The sequence below is a fragment of the Anarrhichthys ocellatus genome, unplaced genomic scaffold (assembly GCF_004355925.1).
Source record: "Anarrhichthys ocellatus isolate YVR2014 unplaced genomic scaffold, GSC_Weel_1.0 scaffold107, whole genome shotgun sequence".
NCBI lineage: Eukaryota > Metazoa > Chordata > Actinopteri > Perciformes > Anarhichadidae > Anarrhichthys > Anarrhichthys ocellatus.
In genome coordinates this window covers 886,259-901,237 of record NW_022280137.1, presented here as the reverse complement: position 1 = coordinate 901,237, position 14,979 = coordinate 886,259, and the positions used below count along the sequence as shown (strand labels likewise).

Genomic DNA, 14,979 nt, shown 5'->3' with positions numbered 1-14,979 from the left:
GGGGGGGGGGGGGGGGGGGGGGGGGGGGGGGGGCAGCGTCCCTACAGGAAGTTGGTGGAGTTTTTGCCTGCATCGATCTTGAACTCATAGGCATCATCAGAGGAGCCGAGAAGGGTGGTGGAGGAGGGGGGCACAGGAGAGGAAGCAGCTTCAGCCTGGGGAGGTGGGGGGGGAAATGCAATGTTTATGTCCACATTCATCTGAACACATTTGACAATGCCTTTTTTCTTTCACTATTTCTTGTATATGTTTTGCCAGATGTAGTTGCGAGTGCATTGGGAGGGTGGAGCTTGCCCCCCCAACCTGGCAACCCCCGCGCTGGGTGACTGTCTGAAGGAAGCATCCATCTAAGTAGAAATCTACGGTTCACCACCAACCACCTCACATTTGAAAAAGGTCTCCCCTCTCAGCGACAGACCCGCTGAGAAACCAACTCTGATCATCAGCAGCTCTGTTCTGAGAGACGTGTTTACCAGGAGACACAGAGACACAGTCACATGCATTCCTGTGGCCAGACCGGTCGACATTGAATCCTATTTAATGCTGTTGGCTAAAGATAAGCATAAATACAGTAAGATTGTTATTCACATCCGCAGTTATGACTTCCGCTTACGCCCTTTGGAGCTCACTAGAATTAATCAAAGACAAAGTGGGACTCCGTAGCTCTCTCTGGCCCCCTCCCAAACCTGACCAATGATGAAATGTTTAGCCTCCTGTCATCATTGATGGCTCTGGATGGAGCGGATCTCATATCTATAAATCTGACCCAGTTAATGGACCTAAACCATGACAACCCAGAGTTCAGACCAGGAAGCATAGCTGCAGTCTTCCATTAGAGCAGTTACCCCCCCTAAACCCAGAGAGACTGTGTCTGCCCAACGGCTGCTTAAATGAATGCAATCAAAAGTAAACAGAAGAGTTAAACAAAATAACCTAATTAAAGTTAACACCAACGCAACAGTGCAACAAAATAGGAGGATTAAATGTGGACTCTTAAATATCAGATCTCTGTCATCTAAAGCTGTATTAGTAAACGATTTAACATCAGATAATCATATTGATTTATTTTGTCTTACTGAATCAACCCCTCCAAATCATATTAATACTCACATTCCTCGAGGCACCAGCCGAGGAGGTGGAGTAGCAGCCATCTTTGACTCAAGCCTATTAATAAACCTAAACTAAATTATAACTCATTTGAAAGCCTGGTTTTTAATCTTTCACACCCAAACTGGAAAACACTAAAGCCAATTCTATTTGTTATAGCGTACCACACTCCAGGTGAAATATTCAACCCCCCGCCCGGTGGATAGATAAACCATTGCAGCTTCTACACAGGGTGCTTAGGGGCGTCACATATCACCCCCACGTTCACTACGTCATTACAGGGGATCTCCTCTCAGCCAAGGACCCAGCACAAATCTGCCTTTTCCCCATTACTGAGGGAGGGGAAAGTCTAGGTTCTTACATCTATACTAATTTACTCAAAAAGCTGTTTGATACAATATCAAATCTCTTTCTGTTAGAAACAGCCAGCGCCTTGGAACAAATAGGGCTCAGCAACATAACATATATATTTCTAGAATATCCCGAAAGTTACCTATGATCTCTTTCTTTTGGTGGGAACTGTCTCTCTCTTACAGTGTGTGTGTGTACCTGTTGTGTGGTAGGCAGCAGTTGGTCGGCAGGTGAGGAAACAGGTTCACTGGCAGCTGCTGGTGGTGCAGAGCTATACATGACTGGAGCTGGAGCATAGCCCTATGGAGTACACACACACACACACACACACACACACACACACACACACACACACATTGGTTTTATCTTTTTTGAACATTTGATTCATCCCCTGACACCTCTGTTGAGGACTTTGTGTCCTGCTGAACGACTCAATGTAGTTTTGCACAAGAGCAAACACATTTGTATGTGACCTAACAGATGTATCTTGATCACAGATTTCCCCCTTTGTCCATGCAGCAACAGAGGTTGGTGCTACTCATAAATCTAGAGGAACTAGAACTGTTTTTTTGTTTTCCTGCATCACATCTAGTTGACATTGTCTTTTTGTTTCAGCCTCCTCCGGGGGAAAGATGGCTACGAGTGTCGTGCAGTGTGTTCAACTCGAAAAGGCTCGTACTTCACGCACTTCAGTCCGAGTTAAACGCAGTGAATATTGACACAAAATGACAGTCTGCTGCTCATTGAAACACACCGGTGTGCAGACCCGATGTACATTATTGATGCTGCACTGAAGACCCAGCTGAAAATAACAGATTCCATTTTGTCCACTTGTCCATTATTAGATGAAAGCCTAGGGTATGTTTCAGAACTTGAAGTTTGTAAACAGTTAAAAGGACAGAACAAGGTGAAATATTGAATTGACCAGCATTCTATTTAGGAATTTAGTCAGTTAAAGAGATACCATTGGAGCTGCAGGTCCGAGGGGGTAGTCGCCTGGTGGTGGACCGTTCCATTGTGGAGGCTGGGCAGGACCAGCTGGACCAGCGAGAGGGTAGCCAGGGTTCTGGGGAGGGTAGCCAGGGTTCTGGGGTGGGTAGCCAGGGTTCTGGGGTGGGTAGCCAGGGTTATACCCCTGCAGACAGAGACAATCAGGAATTAGATTGTGAAATAGTGAGGGAGGAAGCAGGAAAACAGGAAATCTGGAAAGTCAGGGAAAAGACAAACTACTAAAAAGCAACAAAAAAAAAAATCACCCCTGAATGAAAACTGATTACAACTAATAGTCCACTGTTGACCAAGTTTATCCATGCTTAGTGTGATACTAACTGTTGATGGTGGGGGGCCGTTCCACGCTCCTGGGCCAGCGGTTGGAGGGGGAGGATGGAATGTAGGATCCTAAACAGGAATACACACACACACACGCACACACACACACACACACCCACACACACACACAGAGACACACACACACACACACACACACACAGAGACATGTACACAAGAAGAAAAACATTTGTCTTAGTTCAGCATTACACAATCAATACACGAGTTATAGGTTGCATAACGATTGTGTAAATAGATATATACTCTGTGTATTATGTACTGTCTTATGTACCATGTTAGGGTCTGGGCCGTGGTAGTACGCCTGCAAACAGAATAAACACACACATTCTTTAATTTGGTAAATAAACATCAAGAAATCAACCCCAGATTCACGCAGAGACATCAGTATAAACACGCCGAACACACACAACATATAGCCTTTGTGGACTAATAAAGTTGTATTGAATTGAAGTGAATATAAGGACATGTTTATGAAGTAAGAACATCCATGAATTCATAAAAAAAAAGTGTAAGTATAATCTCACCACTCCCGGTTGTCCAGGAGTGTTGTAAGAAGGACAAGGTCCCACAGGACCACCGGGAGGAGGATGGACTGCAACTGGTGTGGACTGGAGAGAGAGAGAGAGAGAGAGAGAGAGAGAGAGAGAGAGAGAGAGAGAGAGAGAGACAGAGAGAGAGAGAGAGAGAGAGAGAGAGAGAGAGATAGAGAGAGAGAGACAGAGACAGAGAGAGACAGAGAGAGACACAAAGAGAGACAGAGAGAGAGACACGATGAAGCAAATCATTGTTTCGGATCGATCATTTGTTGAATATTTTCTTTGATTAAATAAAAGTATTTTAAATGTCAGAAACTAGAGAAAAATCCAATAACTTCTGTTGTTCAAACAAACAACCCCAAAACCCGACGAGATATTCAGTCCACACTTGTCTAAGAAAGAAAGCAGGAAACCCTCACATTACAAAGCGTGTCTCCAGATAGAGTCGTACTTGCTGTGACTACTGTTAGTACCTGTAGCGGTGCAGCGGTGGAGGGTTTCTTTTTGAAAATCTTCTTCCGACAGCAGCAGCAAACCCCAGCAGGGATGCCGAGCAGTAAGAGCAGAGCCAAGAGAGGGTTTCCATCAGAGTCCTCACGATGGTCTGCAGTGGAGAAGAGTGTGTGTGTGATTAGGACTGTACCTGTGACATTATAGATATAGGACATTCTTTTTATCCAAGAGCAGTAAAGGCAGGTCCATAAATATCTACCCTATCTGAAAGGTACCCATGACTATCTTTTCTGAAAAAATGTGTGTGCGACAGTACATATTCTGCCATTTCCGCCCACAATTCAGCACCAGCAATGGGTTGCCAGATAACCTGTTTCGTTATTCTCTCTTCATTTTGGCATGCTGTTTACAGTCACCAGCACCGGGGGCACCAGTTACTCATTTGGCTTTTCTCCTCCCACTTCAGAAACTTCCCGCTGCTTTCATTGTGAATACTGGTTGGCAGTTAGTCATTCGGCTGTTCTCGTCTCACTTCAGCAACCTCATGCTATTTCTGGTACCGGCACTGGGTTGCCAGTTAAACCTTCAGCTAACAACCTCATCTCAACATTCTCTTTCCGATTCCGTTACAGGCACCTGTTTTGCCAGTTTCTCATTCGATCCCCTCATTTCACCAACGTCTCCCTATTTCTGTTAACACCACTGTGATGTCAGGTTCTCAGTCAACTCCAAATAACCATTTTGAACAGTTCAAAAAGGCCATTACTAGTTCCCTTGAACCCATCCACGATTTACGGCCTAAACACAGTTGGTTTTGGGGGTTTATAAGGACGGAAAATAGTTCTCTAATAATCGACCTACCAACCTTCAGCTATTTTCAGCCATAAATACCCCTTTGTCAACACCCCCCCCCCACGACAATTGTCATTCATTCCAACAACCTTGTCTGCTAGGCCATAATTCAATATGATAATTCATAGTCTTTTAAGATGATCATAACGTGATATAATGACAAATTGATTATAATAAGCATATACTAACTCAAATTTCTCCGAAAATCTGATTATTTTGCACTTAAGGATGAAATGAAGGAGAAAATACTATATCTAATATAAGCAAATACAAAACCATGTGGTTTTATCATATAGAGTATTTATTAATTGAATTACCAGAAAATATGCAATAATGTAACATACATTGTTATCGAGATATGGAATGACCGTTGAACATTTTGGCCATATTGCCCAGCCATAATACCTGGTCATCATAACGTAATTGCTGACTCGCCTTATTGTATAGCCAGCCCCTCCCTCCATCTGGCTTGCATGTTCCCCATCTGACCCTCTGATTGCGTCCAACCGCACGGACACCAATGTTGGTAACTCTCTGTCACTTGGACAAGGTCTAACCGTGTCTCTCCATATCCCTGTGGACTCGCACATGAACTTTGCACTATGATCAATGCTGATTGATACCAGGTGCTGTGTAACGTAATCATTTTCTGTGATGAGCTGGGCAGCGGTCACTCACAGGTAAGTTTGACACATGACGCAGCAAAGCTCTGGCTTTAGACTGAAAATGCAGCCTTTGATTTAATCGAGTCAGTGAGTTAATGTTGTTGAATACAGACATGGCTCCACCCTTCCATTCATTGATAGGTTGGTCTACTTTGAGACTATTTCATACAACTATATTAATTGGCTATTTCCTTTTGTTAAGAAAGGTGGTGCTCCAAGGTGATTTTAGAGTAAATTAAATGATATTATTGGATGTAAGTATGAAACATTTTTGATAATTAATTACTTTTGATATCCATTATAATGCCTTTGGTATTACTGCACCAACACCATTGTGATGCTCTGTTTTGAGAATTATAATAATATTACAAATTGTATTTATATATTCATAATTATCTTTAATATCTGCGTCCCCAACACATTTTTGGAGGGAGCTGGAGAAAAATACTTCCATTACCAATGACTCCTCTACTGTAGATGTTGTGCACATGAGAAATAAAAACTTGTAAATGCGGTCAACTATCAGAAAGTGCTTCTTTTTTTTTTGGTGCAAATTGCATGAAGCTGCAAGTTTTAAGAACTTTTGTTGACATTGTTGTGTTTATTTGCTGCATGATATAAATAGTTAGCCTCGCTGACTTTTCCACAAGCCGGTCCTATAAATGTTCCACAACAAAAGCTTAGCTAAGAAGTGAATGGATTTTGTCCACTGAAACGCTAAATGGCTCTTTATTTGAAATGGATACGGGAAGTGTTGAGTATGTATTAACGGCATAATCCAGAAACAGAAATGTAGCAGGGCAAACTGGAGCAGATCAAACAAGGAGGCTTCATACTAAAATATGACCAAACATGCTTGTCGAACAGAATGAGAGAGGAATAAAGGCCTGTCTGTAATACAAGCCTGCTTCAAATAAAGGACGGGTACCCTCTGCACTTGAGCTAATTAAAGCCCATTTAGAAAATGTACGGCACATGGGGACCCACCTGTCAGGTCCATCCTGGTGACAGACACCACCCGGTCTCTCCGGTCTATTAGGGTGTAATGTCCCACATCACTGTAGTTCATGTTCGTGATCTCGATTTTCGTGGATTGGGTGTGAACCCGGTCCCAATAATTCGGCAGGTCCTGGGACACCTGAGCACCGTCGTGCACCTGAGGGAGACAAACGTCTGTCAGAGCATCACTCTGCATTTCCCTCTGAATCACAACTCATTTCTTTCCAGCTCTGAAAATGTAAATCAAATGTGTAAGTATGTTTCCAATTTGTAAATTGTATTTTTATTAACGTTCCACCTCTTTGGCACCTCCTAATTTTCCGTAGCCCCGTCTTCCCCTCACAGTGTGGCCGCAGAGATTTTGGCTTCTATTTCCTCGTTCTGTTCATTTCTTTTGTAAATTGTTAATTAGCAGATGTGATGGGAGAGAGAGACCAGAGGGCAAATCATGTGTTGTATATTGTCTTCTGCAGGTATGTGTCTCCCTTTGTTTAATGTTATCATTGTTTTGCTGTCTCTGTTAAGTCACTCCACCCCATGCACTAGTTTACTTTGGCCACTAGGTGTCACTTTTCCTCTTGTACATCACTTGTCAAGAATTGTTGTTCTAATTTAGCTTTGATGTTTCCCTGTCAATTTGAATGGCTCTCTTCTAGTAATGTACTACACAGTAATGTGAAATACTAAGCTGAGTACATACTGTATTTACTGCATTTAAAGAAAAAGAATGAACACTACCCAGTGTTGTTTTGTACTGCTGAGGGAGCAGATGTGCAGATCGACCAGAAGGCCATTAATGGGTTCTATATAGTCTTCTGTGGAATATACACACTGTATATACTGTATATGCTTACACATAGGCAGGCAAGCTAAAGGGGGGGGGAAATCCTACTTAGCTGTTTGTATATATGTTAGATATATACAAATATGAGAACAATATTTGAGTACACAAATGCTGAGAGATGAAAACAGGGGTTGTGAAACAAATTGAACCCCCTACTTCTGCAACTTTAACAATGAATCCCCAGATATTGAATGCTTCCATCCCTCTGCTCATTTTTATCCATCCATCCATCCATCCTTTCATCCATCTATCTCACCAGTGTAACGTTGACATTCTCCCCAGAGAAGGAGAGGGACGCGTCGCTCAGGTCAATGCCCTCCAGCTGGATGTAAAGACTCTGTCCTGCTACACACTTGGCATAGTTGTGTCTGGCTGGAACGGAGAGGAGAAGAATAAAGAAACAGATATCGAGAAAGAAAGTCAAAATATGGAGCTGTATTTGTAACAGATGGTAACCAAGCTTAAAAAAAAGAAAGAGAAGTCGGTCTTTATAGTACAAGGTGTCCCCCTCATCACCACTGTTTTCTGATGATGATATAAAGAGAGAAAGGTGTTGTGAAATAATCACGGTGGGTTTTCTAAAAAAAAAAGAAATACCGCCTTGCTCAAAGTAATTCATTCCGGGTTTTACCGACACAATCTTTTGAAAATGTTACTTACACTCACTTTAAAGCTGTGTTCACAAACAAACATAAGTTACAGCAACCAAAGCTAAAATAGGGCTGAGCTAACTCACGTGTGACGGCTACTTTGACGGAGGAGATTTCTTTATTCCAGTAGTCTTTCTGGGTGTACGTCCCCTGGTCCTCATAGGTCACCTAACAAAAAAAACATATACAGAGTACATCAATACACTGTGGAAACCTAGAATCTCTGGTCACACACAAGCAGGTGTTTTGTGTGTACTGTACAACATCCACGAGAATCTATTATCGCACTTCAACAAGAGTTAATGAGTACGTACTTCCTCTAACGCGGAGGACAGTTGATGAGGAAGTCTTTCAGTGGCCCAAGACAAATTTCCGTGCTCACTAAAAGAATGTGGCCTTCTGTAGCAACTCGCTAGAGCCAGTCTGCGTTTGTCTCTACTAGGCTACTGTAGAAAAATAGAGGTGCAACATGGTGGAGAGGAGCTATGTAGATATAAACATTTCTTAGTTATAGGTCATCATTCACTAATGAAAGCCTAGATATGAATATTATATTCCATTACTGCCAGTAAATCCGCCAAAATCCTACACACTGTTCCTTTACAATAAGATAGGAGAAGATAATATAAGTTTGCACACACACACACACTTCCATACACTAATGGCAGAGGATGTTGTCCAACCTGCTCGTTAGGATGTAAACGGATCCTCATTTACACACACACACACACACACACACATACACACACACACACACACACACACCCACACCCACACACACGTACACACACAATCACACACCGATGGCACAGCAATTTCGGATGCAGTATCGTGTTTGATCTGGTGATCAAACAGTAGATCTTCCTATTAGTGGAAGAACTGAGCCACAGCCGCCTCAATAATCAAAAGGTATATACAAGTAGAATAAGAAAGGAAGCATAAATAGAAGCTGTGCCAGCCCAGTTAAAGACAAAGCTACGAGTTAAAGTGACTTATTACATCAAATGTAGACTTTAGATTTAATTCATTGATTCAGACTTAATACAAATATACTTTGGTTACCTTGTCAATGTACCAGCGTCGGTCAGTGCCTGTACCCGACACCCTGCCTTTGGTCATCCTGTAGGACAGAAACAAATAGCCACATAGAAATCAACTGCAACAACACTGGAAGCAACTTTCAGCTTCCCTCCATGACCATCATGTCAGAACACGGGCTTGTCCCCGAATGATTCTGACCTGATTCGGCCCTTCTCCCAGTACGTAAGGGTCTTGGCAGGGTGATCAGCTGGAGTGAACTCCAGCCTGTCCGCACCCTTAGGCAGGTGGATCTTCAGCTGCCGACCGTGGGCCAAACGCTCATGGATATCATGGACAAGATAGGAGTCTGAAACCAAAGCAGGGGGAGAAAGAAAACGAGGCAGTGTGCACGCTGCTAAAACATGGTGTTGAAAAGAATATGTGAAACTAAAGAAAACATTCGCAGTTAATATTTCTAAATTATGACACACAAATTGCAATATACAATGTGATCATCTCAAACTGCTAAGGGAAGTGTACGCAACAATGCACATCCATCAAATAGTGTATATAGAAATCTGACAATTCTAGTGAAAACTGTCCTTTCTAGTCAAATACTACATTTAGTGGCTTTTACTGACCTGTTTTTACAACAGACATCTTTGACTCCTAATAGCAGAAGATGCATGTTGTTGCAAGATGCAACATGATCTTTCTTTTGGAGTTGTGTTTGTGTCCACCAACAACCGCTCTGCGTTATTGCCACGAGGCCCGCGGGGCTACATGTAACGTATAGGTGCATATGAGTTGAGCAAGTGAAGCTGAAAGTTGCTGCCAGTGTTGTTGCGGTTGATTTCCATGTGGATACTTTACTTTTCTTATTAATGCTTTTTTTTTGTTCTGCACAACTATTGTGAAGTTCACAAAGAAACTGTAAACGAACAAAAGCATAACAAAAGCATGCTCTCCAGTACGACAGAGAGTGTGAGAACAGACAACAACAAAACCGAGTGAGAGACGTGTGTTGGCCAAATTTATTGACAAATAATCTAGTAAAACTCTGATTTATTTTGATTTATTATAATACGTCGTATTTTCTGTAACTAAGAAACCAATCTACTTCCTGTTTATACTGGCCCAGTGCAAGTGAATAGTCATGTGATATTGATTTTCAGGCGTGGACTGAGACTGAGATCACACCTTTCAAAGACAGCAGGGCAGAAAAGAGATGCTACTCACCCACACTGAGAGCAGTGGCCAGCAGGATCACAACACACCACATCATCTGCAGACGAGACACAGAAGAGATTACATTGAAGCTAATCACAAGTAGACTTCACTTGGTTCACTTTAACGGAACTGACAATAAATGTGCTGTGAAACTTTAACAATCAGTGAAAAGAGGCTACAAAGGGCCTGATCTAGAACATTCTCTGTGGGTTCATCTCATTATTTGACTCAGCATTATTATAGAACAAGACTTAAGAGTGAACAGCTGTGCTGCAGCTCTGTGAGCTAAACGCTAACATCAGCCCGCTAACATGCTCACAATGGTACACATGCTGATTTTTAGCAGCTATAAAATTGTCCCTGTTTACATTGTAGTTTAGCGTGTTAGCATGCTAACATTTGCTAATTAACGCTGAACACTAAGTACAGCTGAGGCTCATGGGAATGTCGCAGGTTTTGCAGGTACTTGGTCATATAATATTTGGCAAAATTTAAATTGCTGACCTGATAAACATGAAAATGCAGAGAGGGTGTACTTCATTTCACAGCAATCAAACCAAAAATGTTATAATATATATAATATATAATAAAAAAACAGGAATGTGGATTGTGATTTTACCGTGGTCGTGCCTGACGCCCACTGCTACTATTATTGTTATGAATAGTCACATTTCTATTACTATTACTGCTTTTATTGCCATTATTATTAATATATTAAATCCATTGCTGCTATTATTATTAAAAGTCATCCCTTTTCTGTTATCACTCTACTAGTATTGGTGCTACTACTGCTATCTCTACGCTCATATGTATTATGTATGTCATATGGATTGACGATGTTGTAACAGTTATGTCTATTTTCTGTCAACATGACATCTATCACACTTCTGTCCATCCTGGGAGAGGGATCCTCCTCTGTTGCTCTCTCTCTCTCTCTCTCTCTGAGGTTTCTTCCATCTTTTGGGTGAGTTTTTCCTTTTCCGATGCGAGGATCCAATAACAGAAAGAGTTGCATACTGTACAACTGGTAAATCCCTCTGAGGGGCCAATGTTGTTATTTGTGATTTTGAGCTATAAAAAATAATTGAATTGAAATGTCTACTTCATGATGGCAGTAAAGGAAAACTCAAAGTCATTATCAGACATCCTCTGTCCTTGAACCCTCGCATCAGAAAAAGAAAAACTCCCCAAAAAAACTTTAACAGGGATAAAAAAAAAATGTAAAAAGCGTATTCATGAACCAGCTGAAACCCACATGGTACATTTACTACCACTTCACAACATCACTGTTAATTTCTTATAAAACATGCATCAAACTGTGTCAACACCCTACAAACAAAGGATTGAAAGATCACATGTGAAACAAGGGTACGGCAAAATATGAATTTATACAGAAAAACACCATTATTTTAGAGCTCCCTCTATATTTTTCAAATGAGGCTTTCAGGGTCAAGGTTTGCGAGGTTGGTGACAAACGTGTTGAGCAGCAACAACAACCGCATGTGAAATGAGGAAGTGGATCAGATGATTGATACTGGAGGAAAAGGCCTGATCAGTAGAAACACTAGTAAGAAACTCCCAACTCGACCAACCATTGGTGTGACTTCAAAAGCGTTAGCGTGACATGCAGCAGATCTTTGCTGGGATGGTAAAGCAAGAGAAATATGCATTTCAGTCTCCATACGTTTCTGTAATCCTTTTGTAAAACAAAGAAGAGTTAATCCCCCCAGTAATATTGTAACAGACTGTAGTTGATCCAGGATCCATTCTGATAGGGCTGCACAATTAATCAAAATCGCAATATAGGCACAATATTTTGTTTCAGGCGAAATACCATTTTAGATTACTGGATGATAAAGAAAAACATCTTTGTTTGCTACAGATCCCACCGTGATCATTTTAATATGTTTTTCAGTGAAAAGGAGAATAATGATGTAAAAACACACCAGGTGGACACGCTAATTGATGCCCCTTTTATAGGTGATACAGGTCAAAGTGAAACTATAATGAACAAAATCAACAGGGATTTTGGACAATTAATATGACTTATTAACATGAAAAACATTCAGTTAATATGCTCTCTTCAAAGCTACCAGACTCCATTGACAGAAACAGCAGTTTTACCTCGCTGATCATCGAAACACGCTTCATTCAGACTCGACAGGGATCAAATACAAACTCATCAATCAAACTGCTACTTTGGCAGCTGATTGCCAATTGAGCTTTACAAGTAGCAGGCAGATGTCTTTTTCTAAAGGTTTTATAGCTGTTTTCCAAGATCTCCTGTTTTAGGAGGAAGCAGCTCCTCCATTATCTATGTGCATTGCATTGTGGGAAAACAGTGTACATCAACTGCACACAAAAGAACAAAAAGAGAAAACGTTTTTTTAGTGTGCATAATAAAAGTATTCTTAATTTTTGTAACATTTCCTGCGGGAACATATTACATATTATATTGTCAAAACTTGCTGTGGATCAGGGTTTAATCTGAAGTCTGGATAAATATTAGCTGTCATGGACACATCCACACACTGTTTCTCCTCATATTGCTGCTATGCAGGATGCCGATGGAACCTCCTTATCTCTCAAACCTCTACTCTGAATGGTCGCCAATAAACCACCGTGTTCAAACATTCACACGCGACACTGAAGAGATAAGATAAGAGCACAGCTTGAAAAGGCACTGGACTCATCTATTCATTTCTTCTCCACTCATTTCTTTCATGGAGGTCTTTAATAACAGCTGGCCTGGTTGTTGTTTTTTGAAGTTAATGCTTTAAATTAGTCTTTTCCTCTGTTATCTGTCTAGATAACCGGCAAAGCTATCGTGTGCGTTTAAATGTGATCATTTCAAACAGAGAGAGGACTTGTCTTTAGTCTAGTCGGGCTGTGTGCGCTCACTCTGCACCTGTTTGCAGCTCAGCAGCTGCCTTTCTATTCTGAGGAGTGCTGGATCCTAATTTAGCAAAAACTGCATCAATAATATTCCTTAAATTACGCAGCTCTGTACAGACCATGTGATTTAGATGAAGGACAAACTGTAGCCCGGAATGAAAACAATACTATATGAACAATAGGCTGGAAGAAATGGTGATCGACAATTGCGATAAAAAAAACTCCCTAAAAAGTTATACTTGCTCTCTTTTTTCTTTTGTACTGATCCGATCTGTGATCTATTAAAGCCCATTTCCGCAGAAAAAAATGAAGTTTTTTTTTGTTTTTTTTCTGTCGGACAAAAAGGAAAAAAAATTTAATTAAAAAAATGCACCAACACTTTTGCTGGATCCATCTGTAATCATGACACAGACCAGATGTTTCCAGTTTCTGTTCAATGAAGGTTGCCACCTCAGCCACATCGGTTTTATTCGTTCTACTCCAGAGCTGCTTCTTGCTTTAAATGGGCTTCCATAGTGATCCGATCCGAACATTGAGTTTCATGATCCTTTGCACCACAAGTTCATGCGTTAAAAGGACCCCCTCCCCCGTTTTTTCCGACAGTACATGAAGGTCTCACAGGCCCCAGCCCTGAGCAGAGGCGTGTGCCGTCCCCTCCCTGTGAGGCCTCACGTTGTGTCTGATAAACATGAACGGAACAAAAACACGGAGGGTCTTCGGCTGCCTTTCGTTCGCCGCCTTTAACCGTCGTATCTGCAATGTCCAACGTTTAGAGAAAAGGATACATACATATATATGCAATGATGATGATGTGTTTACTCATTTACTGGGATGAATAGAGCGAAGAGGTGTGGCCCGCGTGCAAGGAGAGAAAAAAAAAAAAAAGAAACGTTCGGTTATCCAAAACCTATGAAGTCCTCATCCCGAGCGCGCGCCCCACGGGAAGGAGAAAAATGACTTCACGCGCCTTTTAAAACGAGCTCAAATCACATTCGACTACCTTAGCAGGCTCTGGTTTTAAAGCTCCTGTTGAGTGCCGGACACATATCCTGCCGCTCAGCCTGTAGTCACGGCAGGCTCGTAAAAAGCACAACAAACATCACACAAAAACACACCCCGACTGTTTCCATTTACCCCCGATACGGTTCCAAATTTTGTGAATGCCTGAGAAGCAAATTAGTTTTCACCGATCATACTGGTCATACTCATCTTGTTGAATAGCCAGTCACATATGGATATGTGGCCAAAACGCGCCTGTGTCTTAATACGAGTCACCAGTGGACGTTTATAGGAGAAACACACCATGTCTCTGTCGAATTCAGCGTGTTGCAAAGCCGCACCCTCCCATTGAAGAGTCTCACTCACCGTATTGTCTCGATAGTCTTAGTCTTGTCTATTCAGAGCTCAAAGCACATTGATGGGGTTGGTATATCAGAGACGCAGCGCTGTATCCGACTAACCAGTCAGACCAGCGAGTGGAGACGAGTGGCCAAGACGTGTTGCCTTCACGATACTGTCGGAAATATCATGAATGTGCCAGAAGGTAAATCATGCCGAAACACGATCGTTATAACCTGGAAGCTTTATTATGCAAGCTCATTTCTATAGAAGCCCATTCCTATGGAAGCCCCACTTCCGCCAGCAAAAAAAAGTAAAAATAAATTAGATGAAAAAAGAAGAAGATAGAAAGTCGACATTTATGAAATAGAAAGTCATAATTATGAGATAGAAAGTCATAATTATGAGATAGAAAGTCATAATTATGAGATAAGAAGTGAGCATGCGCTTCAGTGACGATGTCTTCAAAGGTCCCTTCATCCCCTCACCAGTCTTACAATGAAAACAATATGCAATTCTAAATAAGGTAACTATTACTGGTGACTTTTGTAAATGTTAGATGTTATATATCATTATAAAGTATTTTAATCAGTCAAATGTTGCAGCTAAACACATTACAAGATTGCTGCAGTATCCTTTGTATCGTAGTATTACAGTATGTTGATAAGTAATGCGGATATTGTACATGTCCA

General features: G+C 41.4%; 1 protein-coding gene across 3 annotated transcripts; it reads right to left on the bottom strand.

Moving 5' to 3' along the window:
• Nucleotides 1-27: 27 nt before the first annotated feature.
• LOC116399295 (protein transport protein sec31) lies at nt 28-14,539 on the bottom strand. Of its 3 annotated transcripts, none has more exons than XM_031876349.1 (14): nt 14,315-14,539; nt 10,064-10,109; nt 9,044-9,191; nt 8,867-8,924; nt 7,891-7,972; nt 7,411-7,526; nt 6,299-6,467; nt 3,815-3,945; nt 3,330-3,413; nt 3,077-3,106; nt 2,788-2,856; nt 2,423-2,593; nt 1,657-1,758; nt 28-155 (listed from the first exon to the last, which is right to left on the bottom strand). In XM_031876349.1, exons 2-14 carry the CDS (start codon nt 10,107-10,109, stop codon nt 42-44), a joined length of 1,320 nt encoding a protein of 439 aa, XP_031732209.1. In that variant the 5' UTR covers nt 14,315-14,539; the 3' UTR covers nt 28-41. The 3 variants fall into 3 exon arrangements, with proteins under 3 accessions (XP_031732209.1, XP_031732207.1, XP_031732208.1); XM_031876347.1 differs by lacking the exon at nt 14,315-14,539 and adding an exon at nt 13,327-14,301; XM_031876348.1 differs by lacking the exon at nt 14,315-14,539 and adding an exon at nt 13,363-14,301.
• Nucleotides 14,540-14,979: the final 440 nt, after the last annotated feature.

Coding starts and splice junctions, on each gene's coding strand:
- LOC116399295 (XM_031876347.1), bottom strand. CDS start 13,482: ATGTTCGGATCGGATCACTATGGAAGCCCATTTAAAGCAAGAAGCAGC. Junction 7,527..7,890: donor CGTCAAAGTAGCCGTCACAC/GTGAGTTAGCTC, acceptor TCTCCGTTCCAG/CCAGACACAACTATGCCAAG. Junction 6,468..7,410: donor AGAATGTCAACGTTACACTG/GTGAGATAGATG, acceptor TGTCTCCCTCAG/GTGCACGACGGTGCTCAGGT.